The 26,626-nt window shown below is 43.5% G+C and overlaps 1 protein-coding gene across 1 annotated transcript in view; it reads left to right on the top strand.

Annotated features, from left to right (window-relative positions):
• The window catches only part of GATB (glutamyl-tRNA amidotransferase subunit B), a 677,264-nt gene that overhangs the window by 342,529 nt on the left and 308,109 nt on the right, over positions 1–26,626 (top strand). The window contains exon 6 of the mRNA XM_044062037.1: positions 13,265–13,378. Within this exon, the coding sequence (XP_043917972.1) occupies positions 13,265–13,378 (114 nt within the window). The remainder of the gene's footprint in view (positions 1–13,264; positions 13,379–26,626) is intronic.

Raw genomic sequence — 26,626 nt, 5'->3', positions numbered from 1 at the left:
GTATCAGCAATCCATCTACATACTGTGGGAGTAGAATCCACAGCCTTCTGCATCAAAAGCAAGTATACTACCTGGTGTGATATTAAGAATGCAAAAAGACTTTGCATGAGCAGCACTAAACTTCTCTTCCTCTGAAGCTCTCAGCTCCTTGAAAAATCCACTTGACACTCAATTAAATCTCTCAGCTTTGCAGTACAAGAAATTTGGAAAAAGTAATTATTTATTGGGGGGGATGAACAAAGGCCCCAAACCAGGGACACATTTTAAACATTACTTGCGTAATTTTAGAACATTGCTAGAATAAAGTGTTTTGTGTTATGCTTTTCTAGAAAGATAGGAAGACTGAAACTTAAATGGCTATCATTATTTAGTGTATTCAGTTCTCACTGATATGCCAGAAAACCACATATTTTAAGAGGAACAGACCAAAAGTGTGAGCCAAACATTCCAGATACTCTGTGAAAATATAGACAGTTGAGAACTATGGACTCAACTTCTTGAATCACCAGAGGTGGTTGTGTCTTTCGGCTTTTACCGGTTAGGGGTCGCCACAGTGGAACTCCGGTCCGCTAATGATTGTCAGTAAATTTTTACATGCCGAGTTGCCGGCCCTGACGCACAACCTTCAACGAAGGTACGCCCATTCACGCATGTCTCCACACAGAATACGCTCTAGCTGAGAAACGAACAGGACAATGTCTTACTGTGAGGCGACAACGCTACCGCAGCACCACGGGTAGAGAATTCAGGCTCTTGTTTCTTGTACCTAAGGATCTTCCCTTACTTGGAACTGGCAGCAAAAATATTTTAAAATTGTCCAAGCAGACAGGAAGAAGAACAGCACGCACAGATGTAATGTGGCTAGACCAGAAGAACAGGAAGTGATGATGATACGGGACTGTTCTTAAAGTAGAACGCCCTTAAAAAAAAAAGTTATTTTTAGTTAAAAAAAAAAAAAATCTGACAGTCCCAAAAGTGCCACCCAGGGCGGATCGCCCCAACTGTCACAGCGCTTAGGGGGTACATAACACACCTTTGAAAGTGTCGTTACAGTCGGGCCTTCCACTGCAGTAGCACATAACAGGTTTATCCTTTTTACAGTTTTGAAGTGCAAAAATGGCGTTCCACGCACTACAAAAGTTATGTACTTTTCTGATGTCAGAAGAGTATATATCAGGAATGTAGCACATAGATTACTGCAGTTCCACTCTGAAATTGGGAAGAAGATCAAATTGTTAAGATTGGATCTTGCACTAGCAACATGGTTAACAGTGCTTAGGGATGCTTAAGAAAAGCTTGTTAAGCACTGTTAAGGTCAGGACTTGTGCTAGGGATTAACAGAAGAGTGCCAGTCAGCTAGCAAAAAGCATCAGCAGAAAGTAAAACAGCTTTTAAAAGCCATTGACTCTACAGAGGAGCACTTTATTTGTGACAACTCTTTGTTTGACCTCCCTCCTACACTTTTGTTTATTTAACCTAATAATATATGGTACAGATAAAGCTGTGTGTACTGTAAAGAATTGTGATCAGTTCACCAGTCATAACTTTTCGTTATGTGTTCTTGACATGGATGCCAAGATTCTCCTCTAAAGCCTCACTGCTGAGTTGAATCTCTTTGGCATTCATGTCTTGGACACATAATATTGGCTGGTTATGATTAGAGACCCGATCATAATCTATGTAGTGCACGAAGTGTTGTGATATTATAAAATTGGGGAAAATTTAACCGAGTTAAATACCTTTCTGATATCAGAAATGTGCTCAGTAAGAATTTAAGCACACCTCTCCACTGTTAAGTTCTAGTCTTTTGCTTGAGCTTTAACAGCAGTCAGTGGCTACCTTGTAACAGCATCCAGAAGTACAAAATGATTTAAAACATGTTAACACTTGGCTGAGTTAAGTGTTTAAAGGAAAACTCCACCTTAGAACTCAGAAAACATATTTTTTTTCATTCCATCTTTGTTTTTGAGGTATTTTAATGCCTCAAATTCACTCCAAGTGCTTCTTTTAAATTTTAATGTTTCTCTGAAAATGGCGGATGATGGGGCCTGCCAAGGTAACGTGATCTTGTTTTCTTGCTTTTATTCCTTACTCCCAGAATACATTTCAAGTCCCCTTTATATGACTCATGCTAGACATAAGGAAGTGGTGCTGTTTTATCATGCCATTAAGATTGAATGGCAGGACTGTGAAGCACTGTCATCTAAGCACACCTTCTGTAACAGAGCTGCTTCTGTGTTTACCTGACTGTGCCTCATTTATGTGTTTGTCAGAGCTTGTTCTATGCTATAAATAGCTGTTAGCTACTTGCAGCAAAAGAAAGAAGATAAAAACAAGATGATGTTATGTAGTCCTATCTCGCCTACATTCTTACCCGTGGGTTCGGAGCTGAATATCGGCTCCGACTCAGCCGATTTTTACTAGCTCAAAGTCTCTCATTGGCTGGGCTAAGAGGGTATCCCAGGGTGCACTGCTCCCTATTCCCAGATCTCGTTTGCCGCTTGTAGAGCTCGGATGTGGTCACGCTTGGCTGTGGCTAAGTACCCTCTCTTTTATTATTTTCTCATTGAGGAAGTTGTTTTTCAAACCCAAAAGCTATTTTAATAGCAACTCTTGCTGATCGCTAATTTATGTGTGTGTTTCAGTGCTGTTTGTTTTTTGGTATCCCTCCTGTTCCAGCGGGCTAGGCCCGTTTTAGTTAGAGGACCTAGTCCACCCCTTCTGTACTTAAATCAACCTTGGTTTGCAGAACCGTTTTAGTTAGAGGTTCTTGTGTGTGGCTGTGTTGTTTTTTCTACTGTGTGTTGTTGTGTGAACCGTCTAGATTAGAGGTGCTCAGTGTGCCTGTTGGTTAGTATCTGGTGTTCGATATTGTGTGGTGTTTTCCCACCATTTTTTGCATGTTACATCTAGGCTTCCTTGACTGTTCATAGTAAAATGTCCAAAGATCAAAGGAACATAAGCCTTCTGGCTTTAAGAAATGTTCCAAATGTGGATATAAAATGTCCATCACGGATGGACATTCTGTGTGTGTCTACTGCCTCAGAGCCATCTATTTACAGGAGTCGTGTAGCTTTTGCCACACTTTCAGTCCTAGGGTGCTCCAGGAAAGAAAAAAACAAGTTAATTTTAAAAGGGCTTTTAAAACCATCTTTTGAGGAAGCTATTGATTTGGCTTCTAGTACTAAGTCTAAAGCTTCCAAGTCCAAGAAAAGGTCTCCGCTCCATCTGCCTCTTCGGAGCCCCCGGAGAAGATTACAGTTTTGGACTCGACCTCCTCGGCTCCTCTGTCTTCGGGGCTGCAGTAGGTATCTGTATTAACTGAAACGGCATTGGCTCCAATCATCCTTGAGCCCATTCGGAGCCAGTCGCCCAGTGTCAGACTTGGTTCACCGGACAAAAGATCCTAGTCTCCATCTATTTCCTCCAAATCCTCCAGGCTTTCTGATTTGGATGTTGACAGGGTAGTGCAGAGGCTCCTGCAATCGCCGGTGTTGGCCAAATTGTTTTTGGCACTGACCCACTCGGCTCCGGAGCCAACTGCCATGCCCGTCTCGATGATTCCTCCTCCGAGCACTTCCTTGCCATCGGAGCCAGTATGCTCCGCTCCGAGTGATGTTCCTGCGCCGGCTCCGATACCCCCTTTGGGTTTATCGGTGCCGACTTCGGCTCCGACCTCGTCGGTTCCATCCACAGGGTTCGAGACTCGGGTTTCTTCGGTCGGGCCCGAGGGGGATGCGTCGGGACAGCTGTCAGTTCCGAGTCTCCCTCTCGGTGCATCGGCTCGGGGGACCCCGGTCCTGGTCGTGACCTCGGAGGCCTGTCGGTTCTCGGAGCCGGGAGGACCTGCCTTTGAGGCCATGTGGAGCGCGCTGGCAAGATCGTCAGCTACATCACCCGGGTCTGTCATTCCGTCCTCCACCACCCCGGCGAGAGCCTCTGACACTCACCTGTCCTTGGACAGCAGAGTGCCAGGCCCTAAGGACACCCCCACGAGCGGTCCCCAACCTTCTGGGGGTCTCCCAGAGTCTTTGCCTGAGGAGCCCCCTAGAAAGAAGTTGTGCAAGAGGAAGCACATAGACTCCCAGGATGAATCTCTCACCTCCGATACTGACCTCGAGGAAGGGTCCCCCAAGTCTTCCTCTGATGATGTTTCCTTCTCTGATATCCTGGAGATACTGAAACAAAGAGGAGGCTGGCCTTCCAAAACTCCTTCCTAGGAGGAGTCAGTATTCCTTAAGGCTTTTGGCACTTAACCTTCCGCCTGCTGGGTGTCTCCACCCTTCGACGAACTACTTGACCTCATTTGTCGGAGAGTGTGGGAAAATCCTGATTTTGTAGAGCCCATACCCAGGCGCCCCAACAAGTTCTTGTCCGCACCCCAGGGAAAAGAGTTTCTATCAAAAGGAGCCCCAGTAGATGCCAAGGTGGTGGCGGCAGCCACCCAGAAGGAAGTCGCAGAATCTTCCTTGTCGGTCCATCCTCCTAACAAGGAGTCTAAGCGTACCCCTTCTTCTGCAACCTTCACCTTACAGTCGCTGAATTATTTATCTCACTTCACTCAGCTCCAGAGAGATCTCCTCAAAGAACTGGGAGATACTCTTACGGGTAACATACCTGAGGCGGTAGCTCAGACTGTTAACGCACAGGTTTCAACTCTTAATTCCATCACTAACTCATCCATGCGGCTCATTTCATATGCGGCTGAAGGAGCGAGTAGAGCGGCGAGCTCTGGGGTCGCACTTAGAAGGCAGGCCTGGCTACGCCTGTGTCACTTTGCGGAGGCCTTTAAGTCTTCCTGTTTGACGGTTCCTCCTTGTTTGGGACCAAAGTGAAAGACACGCTCACCAGGTGCGAGCAAGAGGGTCCGTTTTTCCCTTCCTTCTAGGCCTTATCCCAAGGCCCAGCGGGGGGGTGTGGTTCAAGAAATCACAGAGGTTTTTTCCTGCCGCACAAGGTGAACCCCCTTCCAGAGGCAGGGGAGGGAGGTTACTTAGGGAGACGTCGCTCAAGAGGTAGAGGGGGCCCCCGCAATTCGGGAGACCGTGACTCCTTTCGCAGCTCTCCATACTCTCATTCCTGAGGGTGTGCCCGACTGCGCTTATCCAGAGCCAGTCGGGGGTCGAGTTTCCTTATACCCGGAAGTTTGGGAGAGCATCACCCAGGACCAATGGGTACTAAGGATAGTTTCTGGAGGTTACCTCATTCCATTCTCTTCAGTACCCCCGCCAATAACAAAAATCCCAGATGTTCCACCCAGTCAAAGGGATCAAGCAGCCTCAGAGGTGTCTCAGCTGCTGGCAAAAGGAGCCATCCAACCAGTCCCCTCAGACCAAATCGGATTAGGGACTTACTCAAGATTCTTTTTGGTGCCGAAAAGAACAGGGGACCTGAGACCCATACTAGATCTCAATCAACTCAACAATTACGTACACAAGTCCAAGTTCCGGATGGTCACCCTACAGTCAATCCTCCCATTGTTGGGAGAGAAAGTTTGGATGTGCTCCATCGATCTCAAGGATGCTTATTACCATATCAAAGTGGACAAATTATCCAGGAGTCATCTACGCTTCCGGCTGGGAGCCAGTCACTTCCAGTTTCGAGCCCTGCCCTTTGGTCTCACCACAGCCCCCAGGGTGTTCACCGGGTGTTTCCGTACCTGGACGACTGGCTCCTTACCGCCCCCACCAGGCATCAACTAGTTCAAACGAAGGACGCTACCATCAGTTTGTCATCAGTTGGGCATAACGATAAACTGGGAAAAATCTGCCTTATTGCCCTCACAGCATGTCACTTTTATAGGAGCAGAGCTGGACACCATTCAAATGCGAGCATTCCTGCCACAAGAAAAGGTCATGGTGTTACAACAACAAATTCATATACTGATGCCACTCAGGCAAGCACGGGCAAGAGTGGTTCTACAACTTCTAGGGACCATGGTGGTGACTATCATGCTAGTACCTCTAGCGAGATTACACATGAGACTTCTTCAGTGGCTCCTCTTTGTCCAGTGGTCTCTACAAAGGCTTCCACTATCTCATCCCATCTTAATCACGGACAAGTGCAAGCAGGACCTCCGTTGGTGGTTATGCACCAACAATTTGAACAGGGGGAAAGCCCTTCATTCCACCCGTCCCTGTTGCCACGGTGACCATGGACGCCTCCCAGATGGGGTGGGGGGGCATTATCTCGGCAGGGCAGTCCAAGGCACATGGCAAGAACACGAGATACATTCACACATAAATGTCCTAGAGATGAGAGCAGTGCTTCTTGCGTGGTAGGCACTTCAGGAAGTTCTTCCTCCAGGGACTATTGCGATACACTCAGACAACATGTCAGTAGTGTGGTATCTCAACAAGCAAGGGGGTACCCGATCTTACCCCCTATGCAGAGAGGCCATGCGAGTGTGGAATTGGGCAATAACTTCCCAACGGTTTCTGGTGGCGAAGCACATTCTGGGGAAATCCAACGTGATAGCGGACAGGCTAAGCAGAACAATACTTATGCCTTACGAGTGGTCCCTGAATCGCCTGGTTGCAGAGCGAATCCTCAGCGGGGGGGGGGGTTCAACCTTGCTGCGACCTCTTTGAAAGCCCTCTCAATGCAAAATGCAGCAACTACTTCATGCTGATCCCCCCACAGGGGGAGTCAACCAGGGACGCTCTGGTTCACGATTGGCCCTCCAGTCTACTCTATGCTTTCCTCCGTTTCCCCTTCTCTCAAGGGTGATTCAGAAAGCTCAGTCCTTGGGAAGCAGAATGATTTTGATTGCCCCACATTGGCCTCGGCAAGTATGGTTTCCCTTTCTTCAACCATACTTTGTGGACACTCCTTGGATTCTGGACCCTCTACCAGACTTACTGACACACATGTCGGGACAGTTCCACCCCTCTCTGAGGACTCTCCAGTTGTCTGCCTGGCTACTCCAGTTCCATCGCTAGTCAGACGCCATAATTTTACACCGGAGGTGGTCCATATTCTATCGTCTTCCCATAAGCCATCTACTAGGAAGATTTATTCTAGCAAATGGAAAAGGTTTTCCATCTGGGATCATTCTAGAGGTATTGACCCTTATACAGCCCTGATAGATTCAATTCTGGAATTCTTGTCAATGCTTTTCTATCAGGGATCCGCATCAGCCACCATCAAAGTTCAACTGGCGGCAATATCTAATTTTCACGTAACAAACGAACCTAGTCTTATGGCCCACAGACTATGCAAAGCATTCCTCAAAAGTACTCTGTTACTTCATCCCCCAGTGTCCGAACCAGTCATGCCCTGGGACCTCAGTTTTGTTCTCCAAGCACTCACACTGCCACCTTTCAAACCTGCAGCTACCTGTGAGTTAAAATTCTTAACATGGAAAACAGCCTTTTTGGTAGCTATCACTTCAGCTCGGAGGGTCTCGGAAATTCAAGCCCTCTCCATCAAGCCCCCATATTTAATCTTCCACAAAGATAGGGTCTCTCTTAGGTCAAACCCATCCTTTCTTCCTAAAGTGGCTTCTGTGTCTAACATTAATCAGTCCATTGAGCGGCCAGTGTTTTTTCCCCACTACACTAATAAGGCAGAATTTAGATTTCACCAATTGGATGTGCATAGACAGTTACGCTTCTTATCTACACAGGACAAAAGATATTCGTAAGTTTGACCAACTCTTTGTATCCTTTTCAGAAAACCGATTGGGTTCTCCGATATCTAAGGTTACACTTTCTAGATGTATAGCCAGTTGCATCTCCTTTATCTATCAGGCAGGAGATAAAAAATTGCCATTTCCAGTCAGGGCACATTCTACGCGGGCTGTTTCCACTTCCACAGCTTTTCAAGCTATTTTATCAATGGATGATATATGTGTTGCAGCTACTTGGGCTTCTCCCCACACCTTTGTTTCTCATTACAAATTGGACATGGTTTCCAGGGGCAGATCTTCCTTTGGTTCCACAGTTCTCAGGAGTATTTTCCTATGAGCCACCCAGGATGTAGGTGCTAGGAACGCTGTCCCACGGGTAAGAATGTAGGCGAGATAGGACTACAAAACATCAAGAAGTTATGTACTCACCATAACATTCGATGTATGTAGTCCATCTCGCCTCACATTCTTACTTACCCTCCCACCTTTCCCCCTGCCTGGAGGATTTGGAGAATAAGATTTGGAGTATAGGTTGTCACCTGCTGAGTCCTTTCTTTAGTGACTGATTTTTATGCATGTGAGGTGTGTATGAAGTGTATACATTGTTTTGCAGCAAACTAGATCTGGGGATAGGGAGCAGTGCACCCTGGGATACCCTCTTAGCCCAGCCAATGAGAGACTTTGAGCTAGTAAAAATTGGCTGAGTCGGAGCAGATATTCGGCTCCGAACCCACGGGTAAGAATGTGAGGGAGATGGACTACATACATCGAACTTTATGGTGAGTACATAACCTCTTGTTTTTGTAAGAGGAGTATTTTGTAGTCCTAATAGATTTGACAAACCCTCCCACAAAACTCTTACTGCAGTAAATGATCCTTGCTGTACCTTTACAAGTGGCAAGTGGTAGGACTATAAAATTAGTCTGTCTGCTACTTCCTAATGCCTTCAGTGGGAGGATTTTTCTCTTTTATGAATGATGCAGACTTAAAATGTCCTTTACTAGTTCCTCAATTATTTCTGTCATGCTCACCCTCCTTTTTTCTATTTCATATTTGTTTATACTTTGGTAAACAGGAAAATGAACTGGTCTCAGGACCCTTTTCAGCCACAACTTAGGCTACACTGGCAAAGATAATAACAATTATGTTATTATTATGCTAGGTCTGACTCTAAACCGGTTACAAGTGGCATTCCCCAGGGCTCAGTCCTAGGACCCCTCCTGTTCGGCATATACCCTGTGGTCATATGGGTTTCCTCCAGGTGCTCCGGTTTCCTCCCACATCCCAAAGACATACTGTAGGTGGATTGGACACACTAAATTGGCCCTAGGCATTAGTGCTTATGTGTGTGTTTGTGTGTGTGCCTTCTGTGAAAGGTTGGGTGCCAGGCTGGCAACTCGACCCCGTAAAAACTCCACTGCCAATCATGAGTGGACGGTGATCTGCTGTGGCGACCCCTAACCGGGAAAAGCTGAAAGAAAAAGATTGTTATTGTTATTATTATTATTACTACTACTTTGGCAGAGATGGTGGCTACTACATTGCTGTATTGTTTACAGTGCATGAAGTTATTTACAGAGTAAATGCAAACAAGCATTGTGCAAGCTATAAACAAAAATATAGATGTCACATTAGCTAGTCAGCGTGAATGTCACCGGAGCACATCAAGTGAAGTGTGGTAGATTACTAGTGATTTAGTGACTATGCCACTGTGTGCTGTAGTACAAGAGATAACGATGGACAAAAGAATTTGCATTGTTACTGTTCACCTGAAATCAGTGGGTGGAGATAACTTGTAGAGTGTTAGGATTCTGGAAAGAAAGTAGTAGTTAGCAATAGTGAGGTAAAAAGATGAAATCAAGTGAATCCACTGTAGTGGGATGGAAGAAAGGTCCTGGGAGCTCTATTATCCATTTTGATAGATTTTTATCATTTAGTGTGGATTGATTATGGATCTAAGTTCCCTACTAGGAATTAGAGCAGTAGCAGGTTCTGAGAAAGAGGTTGAATACAGTAAACTTGAGGAAAGTTGAGGCTGGATATATTTGATCTTGTTTTTGAGAGTAATTTAAAGGTATTTATTACTTTACAGTGTCATACGTAGAAAGGTTGTTGGTAACAATTTGAATTGTCGAGACTTACAGTGCCGCGTCCCAGAATATGGAGGCTGAATGATCAAAAACCCAGACGTGCATATGCTAAGTCCAAGATTACAATTTGTTTGGAATATGCCCTCTTTTACTGGGTTCTGTGATCTTGGAGTTGGCATATATATAGTTCGGGGAAAGGGTGCAGGAGGCTTGTCCCACTGCAAAAAAAAAAAAAAAAAATATATATATATATATATATATATATATATATATATATATACATATATATATATATATATATATATATATATATATATATATAAAGCAGAAGAAAGAGCAGCATCTTTTTCAGCATTTGTAGACTCAGCATTGCAAGTTCCAGCAGTTCAGTAGGGTGCTGTGGTTGGTTGGCAGTAAATTTTGCAGTTCTTTGCAAACTATTCTTATTTGTTTGGTACACTTTTTTAGGGTTACCTATGGATATTTAGCCATACAGAACTATAGGGTATCGTAACATAGTTACATGGGTGGTACTCTGATCTATTTTTCCTTTCCCCCAAGAAGCTATGTCTTATATCTTCTACCTGCTGATGATGTTAAAACCATTGTTACTTGGGTGAATAAGTACAGGCTGGTTGCATGCCATGCCATCCATCCTTCAATGAGTCCTTATTCCACATCCCTTTAAAAGGCATTTAGTTTGTCCAAGTTTTATCTGTCCTAACTATCTTCAAACAGATTTTCCCGTAGAAGGAAGATTTTATATTGCACAGCTTACACAAAATTACCAAAGGCAGTTTATTTATTTATTTGTTGACATTTGGTGACCAAGAAAGTCCGGCTGAGCCAGAACCTCATTTTTTGGTGGAGGTCCGGGGAGAAAAACTCCAAACAGTGATCACAAAAATAGGCAATAACAGTGTACATAATACATAAAAAGAAAAGTAAAAAAAAGTAAGCAGAGTAACATTAACATTTATAAATTGCACTGGGTAGATACAGTATATGCGGTGCAGTAAGATGTTAGCATGTACAATTGTAAATTAAATGGAATATTTAACATAAAAGTTAATGTATCATAAGATGTATTGTACACAAACTATTATATTACATTTAAAGGTTCAGGAGAGGAAAGGAAGGGTTAAGAAAGATAGTGTGAGTGAGAGGAGTAAGGTGGAAGTAAAAGTGATGTTTAAATGTGAGAAATAACTTGTTAGGGGGGCAGTGTAAGGTATTATGTTGGGGAAAAAAGATTAGTGTAGGGAGGGGTGTGAAGGGGAGGTGAAAGGATAAATAAGTTAGCAGGAGGTTGGTTTTTAAAATGTGATGTCTCTGAGATAAACTTTTTCCACCAAACTATGTCAGATTATGGTACAGTAATCAGTCACTATCTCAGTTCTGTGTAACACTGGGTGCTGTAGGGAAACTGGTGTACCAAGAAGAACAAGGGATAGATTATTTTCTTGAATTTTTCTTGTTTCAAAGAAGTTTTGTATATACAGGCCTATTTTAGACTTCAGTAGTTTCAATCTTAATATCTGGTATGGAAAATTCTTTTACTGCTTTATAAATGTTTTTGTTGCTGGAGGAGTAGTGAATAGTGGTCCTAGATAAAGTGATTATCATATAATGATCCAAGAATGGCACAGGATAGTCTTTGACTTCCCTTTGGGTAGAAGCACTTTTAAAATAAGATTTTACACTCTGTCGTGTCATTTGCACCCACAGCTTTCAGAAAAATGTTTTGTCATGCTAGTGAAGTTAATTAGCAAATAAACATTCTGGTATTCCTTTATCAAGGTAGTTTCTTCAGTGATACATGGATTATGGGATCTACCCGACTGTTTCGAAATACCATATTATCAAGTCTGTCTCTCAACACTCAAAATATCAAACTCCCACTTCATCAAAGCAGCAGAACAACAAAGATATTCCCAGGGTAAGTAACCACTTACCCAGAAAGAAAGAAACCCAAACCGCACCATCCCTAACCCAGCCAGGTGGGGGGCTATGCCCTCTCCACCCCCCAGTGTGGGGGCTGCACTCCCCACACCCCCTAACTTAATATACCAACTCCAAGATTGCACTACAGTTGGGAAAAGGGCAAAGTTCATCGTCTCACACAACAGGTTCATTATCCTGGGAAGATCTTCATTGTTCCGCTGCTTCGATGAAGTGGGAGTTTGATACTTTTGAGTGTCAATAAACTAAGATTCGATAATATGGGACTTTGCTAAAGTCAGTTAGACCCGGATTATAAAATTGCTTGAGTTTTTTTCTTAGAATTTTTTGTTCTGTTTCCATTGCCAACACTGAACACTGGGAGATTTTTGGTCTTCCTCCTATTCTTTACCCTGTATTGAGGGCTTGGAAGTTCTTTGGGTGGGCTTCCTGGACTTTTGTTCACTATAGGTGTGATCTTCATCCTCCTTCAACTAATGGCACTTATAGTCTTTCACATTTGCAATCACACAGGGGGCTGTTTGTTTTCAGTTAATGCAGATTCACCATTATCTTCTGATCTTACTTTTAGTCTTAAATCTTTGTTGCTGATTCTTGTAGGGATGGGCTGCCCCTTGAAAGAGAAAACTTAGCCCCCCAGTATTTTCTGTAACCATAAAGCAGGTGATCATTCTATTTGCTTCTCTAGAAGGTTGACAAGCCCATGTATAGTTAATAGTAGTCCGCTTCTAAGGTCAAGAGACTTTGGCTGCTGTCTGGAGTTAAGCTGAGGTCCAGCAGTGTCTTGATGCTACAGATTAGTATTTACTAGGATTTACAGTTTCAGAGTATAGGTTGCCATACAATCTAGTATTGAGTGGCTCACTCCCATAGCCGGATGGTTCCTATCAGAGAGGTAAGAATGAAGTTGTATTTTGCTTAATTAAACCTCAGATTGTTGTATGATTGTCTGACCAGGTATGCGGTGATTCTTACTTCAAGTGTTGGTCTACAAGGCTAAAAAAAATCCATCCTTCAGTTCTAGCAGAGGGATGTGGATGTTTTTCATTTGGTTCTTTACTAGTGTAGTGATGTATTTAAAGCTCAGTGAGAAAACAAATGTACAGCTGCACACTCATGTATGACTAATCTTTATGTATCCATGTACAGTGTATGTATTTGTTAATCAGCGAAATTAACTGTTCCACATACCCTTTTCAGCCACATCCTGGGCCATAGGCACAAATAACTACAACACAAAAAAGTAGCATAATTAGTAACGTAAATATACACATGAGGAACAGTAGTACCATTGTTACAGTAAAGAAAATCAAATTACTGTAATGTAAAAATTGAATCAGTGTGTGGTGAGATAAGAGAAATAGGTAGTTACTCTTGCCAGTTGTCATTGAAACATTTACATTTAGGTGTTCCTGATATTTCATTGAAGACAGAAACCAGGATTAATTAAGAATGTCTGTTATTTGCCCAAGCAGTGTTGAATGATTTAACTTTAAATTTAGTTTTGGTTCTTTAATTTTGCTGAAACTGGTAGCTGTTAATATACAACTAACTGCATATAATGTATTTAAATTATTTGCAGAGGGGCAAATGAGGGTTGATGCCAATGTTTCTGTCCATCATCCTGGGGAGCCTTATGGTGTGAGGGCTGAAGTGAAGAACATAAACAGTGCTCGCTTCCTGGCTAAAGCAATCGGTAAGTATTTTGTTTTGCTTGTTTCTTACACAAATGTTTGGATTTTTTGGGGATAAAAGTACTTTCTGATATAATATATTTTCACACTTTAATGGTGAAAGCCTTGAAGCCTGACGTCTTGTGTGAACATGCAAACAGTAAGCAGTTTCTTAAGACAAAACTAAAACTATTTATGCTGTCAGTCATCAAAATGCCAGTGAATGCATCAGATAAAGCTAGCTAACGCTAGAGGAGAAATAGGTTCATAAGTGTATACTAGGCTAACGACCGGTGGGGCCTTTATAAGCCTAGCCATACAACCCAGATGTATCCCACGAGTTATTGCGCCCTAGAGGTTATTTTAAGGGGGTGTAGCTAATTAAGGAATGATTTAATGTCTGCCTCTGTCCATCAGAGACATAGGTGTTAGACTAGGAGTGAGTTGCTGATTTCCCATCCATTGGCCCAAATTATATTTGAATAGGGTTAGGGAAGGGCTTTGCTTCACCTGTCCCTCCAACATATCCTATTTAAGTTTCAAGAAATCAGTAAGGCCCCTTGGCAATAGTCTTTCGCAAGTCAGTAAACAAAGTAAGGCGAGTACAGTCATTACCTTGTAACTGACAACTGAGCTGTTGGGGCAGGTATGAGTCAGTCGTTGTGTTGAACACAGTCTTCCCTAGGGAAGGAATTAGGGTACAATCTGAGGTCAAGATTCTTGATAATTTTTGTTGTAAATAGCATTAATGTGAAGTTGTTCTATCTCGCCATTTTGTTCTTACACGTGGGTCGGAGCCAATCCCTCGGTTCCAAATCAGACGCTTTTCAAGCTCAGACTCTCAGAGAAGCTCGAGACCTAGTGTATATCCCATGATGCTCTACTGTGAATCCCCAGATCTAGTTTGCCGCTGCAACGGATCAACAGCTCGTTAGAGTTAGCTTGGGCCAGTGACTTAAATTTTTTATTATTATTAATATTTCTCTTATAATTTTTTGAGTATTATATATCTCAGTGTGATAGTATCATAGTGTTAGCATTCTACTTTAGCTTAATTGCTAGGACTTCTAAGTAATTCTTTTTCAAGGCTTAGGCCTTCTTTATTGGGCGTGACAGGGCTCTGTCAGCTAGTGTGTGTCGTGTTTCATATATATATATATATATATATATATATATATATATGTATATGTATATATATATATATATATATATATATATAGTGTGGTAGTCTAGTAAATAGTTTAGTAAACAGTTTTATTAGATAGTTAGACCTTATAAATGTATCTAGTGTGATTTAGTACTGTGTTTAGATATATATATATATTTCTACATACATCTTAGAACTTGTTTGTGTTACTTGGTGTTAGAGTTAAAAGATGTCAGAAAAACAGAAATCAGGATTTAAAAGGTGTGAGTGCGGTCAAAAAATGTCTGTTACAGACAACCACTCCACCTGCGTGTACTGTTTGGGCTCTGTACACCTACAAGAGGTGTGCTCTATCTGCCATTCCTTTAGCACCAGGGTTCTCCTGGAAAGGCGAAGGAAACTGGTAGACAGAGGACTCCTGAAGCCTGATTTTCAGGCTACTTTAGATAAGGTTGACACCTCTTCCAAGGCTTTGAAGGGGTCGAAGTCTTCCAAAGGTTCCTCGGAGCCCAAGTCTTCGGCTCCGAGTTCCTCAGGTATGGTCTGTGCATCGGCTCCACAGTCCTTGGAGCCGTGTATCAAGTCCTTACCTCGGGTCCCAGTTGTGGAACCGATATTGGAGACTCCTCAGTCTCCAGTTCTTCAATCGGTTCCATCTTCGGCCCCTTCGACACATCCCTCTACACATTCTTCGAGGCTTTCCGATGTGGATCTGGACCGAGTGGTTAAGAGGCTCTTAGAGAACCCGGCCCTAGCCAAAATGCTATCTGCTTCGAGCCATTCGGCTTCGAAGCCTGATATCCCTCCCATGGCTTCTCCACCTCCTCCTCCGAAGCCAATCGAGCATTTGGAGCCGGGGCAGATGGAACCGATATTGGTAGAACCCTTGGAGCCAAGGTTTGATCCACCTCCCTCGGCTCCATCGACCTTGATCTCCTCGGTCCCAACCGGGGAATCTCGGGGCCGACAGTCCCTCGCTGGCTCCGGGGTGGAGAGTCGAATCGATACTTCAGTTCCCACTCTTCCACTCGGGGCTTCAGCGCAGGTGACCTCGGCTCCTTCCTCTGGATTGGAGCGGAGGGTCTCGGTCTGGGGAGAGCTGCCGGTCTCTTCGGAGCCGACTGACTTCTCGGACCAGGATTCTGGTGCCTTTGTTGCCATGAGGAAGGTCATGGCTGCCAAGACCACTACTTCCTCGGATCTGTCCTCCCCTCCCCCTAACGGGCCTCGTTCTACCTCTTCCCCACAGATCCCCACAAAGCGTTGAGATCCAGGGCCTCAGGTGTCCCCATTGGGTGGCCTGTCCTCTCTAGGGACTTCACTGGATGCTCCCACCGATGAAGTACCTAGAAAGAGATTGTGCAAGAGGAGGCACTTAGATTCCCCACAGGAATCCCTGACATCGGATACCGACTTGGAAGAATCAGAAGGGTCTCCACGATCAACCTCAGCGGATGTCTCATTCGCAGACATATTGGAAATCTTAAGGCAGAGGGGTGATTGGCAGTCCCTTGCCCCTTCTGAGGACGAGTCGGTTCTCCTGAAGGCCTTTGGATCTCAACCATCCACCTCCTAGGTTACTCTGCCCTTCGATGAACTGATGGAGCTAGTTGCTCGAAGGGCGTGGGAGTCCCCTGACTCAGTGGAACTGGTCCCTCGGAGGCCCAACAAATTTATTACTTCCCCCACTGACAAGGCATTTCTTACAAAGGGAGTCCCAGTTGATGCCATGGTGGTGGCGGCGGCCACCAAGAAAGAGATGCCGGAAACCTCTTCTGCTGTCCATCCTCCTAAAAGGGATTCTAGGACGATGGACAGATATGGGAAACGCATATTTAGTTCTGCGGCATTTTCCATGAGGTCGCTCAACTACCTGACACATTTTACCCGTCTTCAACGAGATCTCCTAAAAGAGCTGGGAGATGCTCTCCAGGGTAACACAGCTGATGCAGTCTCTGAAAAGGTGACTGCATAACTCAACACCCTTAATTCAGTAGTAAACTCATCCATGCGACTCATTTTGTATGCGGCCGATGGATGGAGTAGGGCGGCAGGTTCAGCGATAGCTCTTCGGAGACAGTCCTGGATGTGCCTTTGCTCCTTTGCAGAAGTCTTTAAGTCTTCCTTTGTCAATACCCCATTCGACGGGTCCGCCTTGTTCGGACCCAAAGTAAAGGAGACACTTACTAGGTGTGAACAAGAAGAGAAGACTCTGTCTGCTGTAGGAGTCCGTTTTTCCACTCCAATTAGACCGTACCCCAAAGGGCAGCGAAATGGAAAAATGTGGTTCCGAAAACCTCAAGGAGCTTTCCAGAACACACCTACTGTTACCCCCTCTAGAGGCAGAGGAGGGGGCAAAAATGGAAGACACTGTCCAAACGGCAGAGGCAGTCCACAGAACCAGGGATCAGTTCTCTGGTAAGCCCTATCAGCATTCCTGAAAGGAAGCTCGGCTGTCCTGCTCTGGAGGCAGTCGGGGGTCGCTTGGCTTTATACCCAAACACCTGGCTAAACATTATAATGGATTCTTGGGTAAAAAGCGTCATTACCAGAGGTTATTACATTCCCTTTACAAAACCCCCACCCATAGGTACAAGGATCCCAGACGTTCCACCCACTCTGAGAAAACTAGCGGCCATAGAAATCCAAAACCTGCTAGACAAAAGTCATCCAGCCAGTCCCGGCGGACCAAATAGGATCCGGAACTTACTCAAGGTTCTTTTTAGTTCCAAAGAAACAGGGGACTGGAGGCCCATACTAGACCTCAGCAAACTCAACACCTTCTTCAAGAAGGAAAAGTTCTGAATGGTCACGCTGCAGTCGATTCTCCCGTTCTTAGCAACAGGCGATTGGATGTGCTCTATAGATCTCAAGGATGCTTACTACCACATCAAAATGGACAGATCATCCAGAGATCACCTGCATTTCCGGCTGGGGACCAGTCATTACCAATTCAGAGCCCTGCCATTTGGTCTCACCACAGCCCCCAGGGTGTTCACCAAATGTATGGCAGTGGTCACGGCTCACCTGAGACGGTTGGGATTCTGGATGTTTCCATATCTGGACGACTGGCTCCTCACCGCCACCTCCAGGCATCAACTAATCCAAGCAAGAGACTACACCATAGACCTTTGTTCCCAGTTGGGCATAACCCTGAACTTCGAAAAATCTGAGTTATCGCCCTCGCAGCATATTACATTTATAGGGGCAGAACTGGACACAGTCAATGCAAGGATCAGGTTGCCCCAATCAAGAATTGTAACTCTAAAAAATCAATTATCCAGTCTCTTAGCCCGCAACAAAGCTCCAGCGTCCCAGATACTACAGCTTTTAGGCACGATGGCAGCCACATTGATAGCAGTTCCATTAGGCCACATGCACATGCGAATACTCCAGTGGTTACTCTTCGCGCAATGGTCTTACCAACAACTGCCCGTGTCACACAAGATCCAAGTGATAATCGGACGTCCCTTCATTCTTCCCCAACCCTCAGCCACAGTGACCACGGATGCTTCCCTGATGGTGTGTGTGTGGGGGGTGGGGGGGGGGCTATTTCAGGGAAAGACGGTCCAAGGCACTTGGTCAATCATGGAAACACACTTGCATATAAATGTCCTAGAGCTGAGAGCAGTGTTCCTAGCGTTGCAACACTTTCACGACTCTCTTCCTCCAGGCACAATTGCTATCCAGACGGACAACTTGTCGGTTGTCTGGTACATCAGCAAACAAGGGGGAACCAGATCGTACCCTTTATGCTGGGAGGCCCTAAGAATTTGGCAATGGGCTGTATCCACCAGACGCTTTCTGATAGCAAAGCACATCCCGTGGTCATCCAACGTGATAGCGGACAAACTAAGCAGAGCCATGCTGTTGCCCCACGAGTGGTCTCTCAAACAACAGGTGGCGGAAAACATTTTCCGCAGATGGGGCCAGCCTTGCTGCAACCTATTTGCATCTCCGATGAATGCCAAATGCAGCAGCTACTTTGCCCTTTATCCCCCACCGGGGAACGAACCCAGGGACGCGCTTGTACACGATTGGCTCCCGGGCCTCCTATATGCTTTTCTGCCAATACCTCTAATTCCCAAATTCATGCAGAAAGCCAAAAGTCTGGGAAGGACTGTGATTTTGATAGCCCCATCTTGGCCGCGACAGATTTGGTTTCCCTTCCTGCGGAAGTATCAAGTAGAAGAACCATGGATCCTGGACCCAGTGCTGGATCTTCTGACTCATTCGTCTGGAGTTCTCCATCCCTCCCTCACTTCCCTAAAACTGACAGCTTGGCTGCTCCGATTCCCACATTAGCCAGGTCACAAGATTTGTCTTCTGTGGTCCAACATATTATAGTTTCCTCTCATAAACTATCCACTAGGAAACTATATAATAGCAAATGGAAACGATTTGTTCACTGGGCTTCTCAACATGACACTGACCCTTATGTAGCACCTGTTCATACCATCTTAGAGTTCTTGTCTTCCTTGTTCCATGATGGCACAGCAGCTGCCACCATTAGAGTTCAATTGGCTGCTATCTCAAATTTCCATGTAGGCTTTAACGGCTCTAACATCATGTCGCATAGACTATGTAAAGCATTCTTAAAAGGAACCCACCATCTCAAGCCACCTATTAGGCATCCTGTCTACCCCTGGAATTTGAATCTGGTTTTATCCCAACTGATGCTTGCGCCCTTTGAACCTGCTTCATCTTGTCATTTAAAATTTTTGGCTTGGAAAACTTTATTCCTGGTAGCCATTACATCTGCACATAGGGTCTCCGAACTTCAAGCCTTGTCCTCCAAACCCCCATACTTGACTTTTCACCCTGATAGGGTATCCCTCAGGACTAATCCTAACTTTCTTCCCAAGATCTCTTCAGAAAATAACTTAAATCAGTCCATTGAGCTCCCAACCTTCTTCAAACACCATACCAACAAACTTGAATATATGTTACACAAGCTTGATGTACATAGACAACTGAGGTTCTATCTGGATAGAACGAAGGATTTCAGACAATCGGATCAACTCTTCGTCTCTTATGCAGAGAATAAGAAAGGTTTCGTAGTGTCAAAAACCACACTGTCCAAGTGGCTCTGTGACTGTATCAGGTTCATTTATGCTTCCACTAATCAACCATTAGAAACTAACATCAAAGCCCATTCTACATGAGCTGTTTCTACATCATTGGCTCAAGCAGCTCGCTTGCCTTTAGATACCATCTGTGCAGCTGCCATGTGGTCAAAACCTCACACGTTTATTATTCATTACAAAGTGGATAGGACCTCCAGGGACAGGGCTACGTTTGGTTCCACTGTGCTCAGAAATGTTCTCCCGTGAGCCACCCAGGATTAGGGTGCTTGGGACGCTACCCACGTGTAAGAACAAAACGGCGAGATAGAGTAACTTCACATAAAGAAGTTATGTCCTTACCATAACGTTCCATGTGAGTTGTTCATCTCTGCTTTTTGTTCTTACATTCCCGCCCACCTTCCCCCTCCAGTCGAGTGAGATGGTTGCCTTGGAGGATTGGTTCAGTTGTCAGTCTGTTTTATACATTCCTATTCTTCGTGTTTACTTCTATTTTTATAGTTACCTAATTAGGTAGACTCCATAGTCTTATTCTGTCTGTAGGCTGTCTTGGTTGCAGCATACTAGATCTGGGGATTCACAGTAGAGCATCATGAGATATACACTAGGTCTCGAGCTTCTCTGAGAGTCTGAGCCTGAAAAGCGGCCAATTCGGAGCCGAGGGATCGGCTCCGACCCACGTGTAAGAACAAAAAGGCGAGATGAACAACTCACATGGAACGTTATGGTAAGGACATAACTTCTTTTTAAGAACTATCTTTATCTGTGCATTATACACATGATGCACTGCTATCTGAAATTAGAAGAAATAATTTGGTGTTTTTTAAAGCACTTGTGCTTTCTTTGTTACAAAGTTATCTGTGTATTGCAGCTATAAATATCTGTGCCATGTGGCTCAGATCATGGCAGAAAGGTGTTTGAACCAGTCCAACTACAAGGTTAACAGAGCAATAAATAGATTTTGAGACCTGTTATGGTTGCTAACGTATGAGATTTTCTCTTCCGGTATGCCCACCTTGGCACAATTCTGAATTTTCTCTCATTGTTACTCTGAGCTCCTCAGTTCCATTTTCTGATTTCAGACTTGGTTCCTTATGGTCATTATGGGGAAATTCTCGTGATACATGCCTAAAATGCTAAAAAATTTTATTGTGTTTCTCCAGTTATCAGATCACTAGTCAAGGCCCTACACTAGCACGGTCTGTGTAACTTGTATTAAGAGTACATCAGCTCTGTCACCTTTAACAAGTGAAGAAAACAATACTAGGGGATCTGCATTATATTTTTCATAGTGCCTTTGATGATGATGTGCAAAACCACCAGGAAGATCCAGTGCATTACCAGGCTAGTACAGGATATATAGCAGAAGATAAGATGGTCAGGCAGTGGTCAAAACTTCCTTCTGGAAATCACAGTCTTAGAGCATCTTTGTGCTCCTCACTAGTCAGAACATCACCTTTAACTAACAAGGAGCTGAGCTTTAGAGTTGTGCAAAATGTGTGCCCCTGGCAACCATTTTGGAGGGTGCACTGGTGGGTCCTGTTTCACCTATGCTTGAGTATCTGCAGCCTGAGTGCAACCCTGCCAAGCTCACAAATGTGAAGCAGTCCCTTAAGTCTTCCGGAAGGAACTTGGGTTGCACTCAGGATTACCAGATCATTTTCCTCATCCTACACCCATGAATAATCAGCTAGGATTGAGGAGACTGTCTTTCTCAGCCAGTTCAGAACCAGGCTGTGCATACTCCTCTCACAAGTTAGCACAACTTCCAACATCTGCTCTCCCACTTTCCATGCCTTTTCATCTGATGTGTCGCACACGAGCTGCCATGTGCACTGGGCAAGTCTGTCAAAGAAATTCCAAAAGGCTGGAAAAACAGGAGTTTGAAGCAGCTGTTCAGAAGAGCTGATAAATTTGCAGAAATCAGAGGCTGAAATGAAGGAAACGGTGATTGAACATGAGGCTTCTTAAGAAGAACTATGTTTCCAAGGGTCTATGGTTAGTGTTTTTGTTTATGCCCGTCCTGGGTTCTTGCTACCTAAAGCTGCTTATTATGAGGGGATAGCAGGAATAGATGTGAAAAAGGTATGAGTGTAACCTCAGGGGACTGTGTGTAGAGGAGGGGAGGGTAAGTTAGGAGAGGGGATAGAGAGAGTAGAAGCAGAAAAGGGCAGAAAGAGATATGAGTACCTCAGTCTGGGCTCATACAGGAGCAAATCCAAGCTTTGTTGAAGTATTCTTTTATGGAGGTTTGGAATGAGTGCAGGTTAGTAGTGTGACACCAGGGAAATACTGCCAGTCCAGCTATCTGGAATTTTATAAATAATTATATGTCATTTGAAAATATTAATATGATTTATATAGAAATGTGACACTGCCAGCCCAGCTATCTGGAATTTTGTAAATAATTCTATGTCATTTGTAAATATTGCTATGATTTGTACAGAACTGTATGTTACGTACTGTGCTTCAAGAATGTAAGCAGAGTGTACCCTACTGGAAAAGAACAGAAATGTATATAAACTGTATACCTGCATAAATGTATGCTTTAACAGTAGAAGCTGGAACATACAGAATTAACTTGCAAAACTTCCAAGAAAATAAGTCTGAATCCAAGTGTTTTACAATTCTGTTATCTCTCATTTTCAGATCAGCGTAGACACAATGTCTAGAGTTAGAAGTTTTTCTGTTGTCTTGGAACAGAAATAATTACTAGGTTTCAAATGTAAAGTGTTTTTATTGCTCTATGACTCCCTAGCAGCTGCACACTTCTGAGAGATATGTATTTTTTACACAGAGGTGTTAAATTCTAAGTATCTGTTTAGCCTGGGAACTGAAGTCAGGTGACAATGAGTGATGTCATCCGAGCTAACCCAGCAGTAATGTTGATTATTAATTTAAAAACTCCCTCAGAGAGAAAGACTGTGCATTTTGTATCTTGTCTTGGACCTGGAAAGATCATCTCATCAGCACTTGTCTTGCTAATAGTAAGTAAATCTAGAGTACAGTAATTAGATATAGATAGGAATATAGTACAGACTAGTTTGGATGTTTTCTGTATTCATTTGAGACTGTCCTGCAATGTTTTTTTTAAATATTTCTTGTGATTCTGAACTCTGTAGTTACTGTGTTGTTTGAGTATTATCTTGTTATTTTATTATTTATTATTAAATATATTTAAACCTTTTAATTGTGGCTGGTTTGTTTAGAGATATTTAAGCTCTTAGAGTACTTGCATATGTATTTGGTGACACTGTACAGGAAAGTCTTGGTCACACTTACCAGATGGATAATAGTAACATTACACAGTAGGACTGGACACCTTTTGCTAAGGGCCTTTTAGTAGCTGATAAGTAAGGGTGGCTGGTGGCAGCTGGTACTACCTTATAGTCTGGGCAAAAGGTGGTATAGCTAGTAAACCTGTGCCAGCCTTTCCCAGGTGTGTGTGTGTGTGTGTGTGTGTGTGTGTGTGTATATATCAATCACATCTCAAAAAGTGTGTGTGTGTGTGTGTGTGTGTGTGTGTGTGTGTGTGTGTGTGTGTGTGTGTGTGTGTGTCAGTCAGCTACTTGGGCAGGGACACAAAGCACTGGTTGGACAGAGAGGGTGCTGGAGGTCTAAGCTTGGCCACTCAGCTGAGATCTTAATCATAGAGCTGTGCCAGTGGGGAGTCTTATTGAGGATTTGGAGAAAGAGGGAGAAACCAGCCCCAAACTGACTGTGATTTCTGTGTGCTCTTAAGGGAAATTGTACTTTACTGTGTGTATACGTGTCATCCTCACATTGTTTATGCCCCTCACTGTTGCTAGTGGTGAGGATTAAGTTTCCTTGATTACTGGGCCAGTACAGGGGCATCACAAGTAGCAGTTTTGATAGTTAAGGAAGAGGGAGTTCCATAGTTTTGCCACAGAGCAGAAGTAAAGGCTTAGGCTGGGGTTTTGTTAGGTTTATAAGTTGTGAGGAGATGGTTGCCTTCAGATCTGACATGTTTATTTAGGATATAAAAATTGATTAATGGGTTAAAGCAAGACAAACTAGTGGGTTGTGGAAGATTCTGTACACTGTAGTAAGGTGTACATATTAGAGGTGGAGCAGTAGTTCAAGCCATTTTAGGGCATGTAGGGCTTTAGAGTGATGAGTTAGAGGGGTTGCATTTATGGCAAATTTGGCAATTTTGTTATAGCAGCTGTCTATTTTTTTAGGGAGGTCTGTAAGCTAGTTAGAATTTGGGTGCCATTCAACAGTGAGAGTAAGAGGTAGGTTTTGGCCAAGGTAATTTTGGTAGCTGCTGTGAGGAAGTTTTTATTACTGTGTAGCATGCCTAGTTTTTTGTGAAGTTTTTTGATACTGTTTTTTATGTATAGGTCAAATTTAAGATTATAGTCAGTTACTGTGTAGCATGCCTAGTTTTTTGTGAAGTTTTTTGATACTGTTTTTTATGTATAGGTCAAATTTAAGATTATAGTCAGTTGTGTCACCTAGTAGTTTGGTATGCTGAACCAATTCAATTTTAGTATTGCTGGCTGAAAAGATCTTGAAGTTTGTTTTGTTGTTGTTATGAGATTTGTCAGTAAAGAGAAGGAGCTTTGTTTTTTCTTTGGGTTCAGTCGGAGTTCAGCTTTGGAGAGCCATGTTTCTGCGGAAGAGAAAGCTTGTTGTGTTATGTGCTGTAAGTGAGTTAATCTGTCTGATACACAGATAATAGTGAAGTCATCTGCACATTGGATTAGAGTGCCTTTACAGGTGGGTGTATGTAAGTTGTCAGTGAAGACATTAAATAGCAATGGACCAAAGATGGATCCTTGAGGTGCACCTGTGGAGCTGATGTAATATGGGGAGATAGAGCCCTGTCATTTTATTGCTTGCTGCCTGTCAGATAGCTAGAAAACCATTGAAGTGAGGAGGAGGAGGATAGACTAGTCCTGGACAGTTCTTTAAAGAGTTTGGGATGAGATAACATGTCAAATGCTTTCGACAAATCTGGAAATACTGCAGATACTAATTTACCAGTGTCACAGGCTTTGTTGACAGAGTCCATAAAAGGTAATAAGGTTGTTTAGGTACTGTGTGTGCCGGTCTGAAGCCATGCTGAGTGTGGGAAAGTAGGTTGTTCTGTGTAAGATGGTGGAGAAGTTGTAGGTGCACACATAGGTTTATAGGTTCATACGTTGGTACTAGGCTATCGGCCTATACAAGCCTAGCCATAACAATTCCCTGGATATTTCTTCCCACAATATTTACTTCCCTGAACCCCTGTCTAGCAGGGCGACTGACATGATCTCCAGGGTGAATTCCCTATCTTCCATCCAATCATCAAGGTTCCTTTTGAAGATGGCTAAGGAGGCGCTCTGCTTGACATGTGTGGGCAGTCTCTTCCAGAGTATGGGGAGTCTCTGGGTCAGGAATCTATCCCTCCAGCATGTTTTGTTCATTGTGATGACAAGGTTTAGATCCCTGGAGCATGTGGCTCTGAGGGATTGGGATTTCTTTAAGTGGAGCATGTCCAACAGTTCAGGGTTTGACATGGCCTTGTATGTTAAGCGGAGATCGCCTCTGAGTAGACGATATGCCACAGAGTATTGCTGGAGTTTTTTTAGATGGTCAGAATATGGCATCTGCTTTAGGCCTGTGATTTTTTTTAGTGAGGTATTTCTGCAACCTTTCCAGCTGTTGCAGATATCTTGTGAGGTACATACCAAACGGGGCGTTATACTCTATAATGGGTCTAATGAAGGATGAGTACAGTGGGACAATGACCTCCTTTTTTCTGGATGAAAAGCCCTTAGTGATGAGGTGTGCCACATAGAAGGATTTCCTGTCTGTTGTGGCAATGTGGTTATCGAAGGTGAGACCACTGTCCACCTGTGTCCCTAAGTCTCTCATCACACCTTCGGTGTTTAGTGTACTGCCACCTATTTGGTAATGCATGGGTACATGCTTTTTCCCAAAGGGGATAACTATACATTTCTTGGCATTAAGCTTGAGCCCATGGCTCTGGCACCAAGCATCGTTTTCTTTAAGGCCCTTTTGTAGAATATCCACATCATTTGGGGATTCAATAATGGCTCCCAGTTTGTAGTCATCTGCAAATTTTTTTAACCAGAGTCCCTTAGTGTTGGCCTGTACTTCTACATTTGTACATTCTTCTAGAATGTTGGGGGGGGGGGCAAGATTGCAATTGGACGAAAGTTTGTCATGTCAGTGCAGTTGCTTCCCTTATGTAAAGGGAACATGTTTGATCTTTTCCATAGGTTAGGGGCATATGATTCAGCTATGGGTCTATTAATTAAGATTCTAGCAGGGAATGCTATTACCTCTGTGGCAAGCTTTACTGTTCAGATGAGAGGTTATCTTTTGAGGTTAAGTGAGGTTTCAGTTTTTGTAGTAGTTTTTTTTATTTGCGATTAAGGGATGGGCTAAAAAGTAAGCTGGGGATGGTTTGGTTTTTGGTTATGAGTGATGGATTGGTGGTGTTTGTAATGTGTAGGATGTGTAGAGGTTAGTATTGGGGTACTCGTAGTAGTAGTGAGTTGGGGTGGATGAGTTGGGTTTAATTTTCATTTGACTGTCAAGTATGTGCTGAATTTTGTGCCTGAAGAGGTGGTATATTGGGGTATGGATTGGGATTATTTTTATTTCCTGATTTGAGTAGTGACATTACAGGGGACCAGAATTTCTTAGGATTGCTTTTGTTGTTATCTTGAATGTAGGAATAGCATGATTTTTTGTCATGCAGTATTATCTTTTTGTTTGATTGCAGAGTTGTCTGTATGACTGAAGATTTATGCTATTTTTATTGCCAGGCAGTCCATGCTTTTTCTCTTTAATTAGAATTTTACATGATTTGGTGAGCCATGGGGCATGGCTATTTTTTATTCTTTTTGTTCACTGAGGGGCTAGCGAGTTGGAATGCTTAGGAAGGTGCTGTTGAAATGTTCAACTGCATCATTAATGTGAAGTAATTTTAGGATGGACCAGTTTATAGCTTTTAGAGCTTCATTAAATATCTCTTTGCTGAATTTTTGTAGGTTGTGTATAAT

The sequence above is a fragment of the Protopterus annectens genome, chromosome 2.part1 (genome assembly GCF_019279795.1).
Source record: "Protopterus annectens isolate FY-2018-M chromosome 2.part1, PAN1.0, whole genome shotgun sequence".
NCBI lineage: Eukaryota > Metazoa > Chordata > Ceratodontiformes > Protopteridae > Protopterus > Protopterus annectens.
This window is presented reverse-complemented; position numbering and strand designations above follow the sequence as displayed.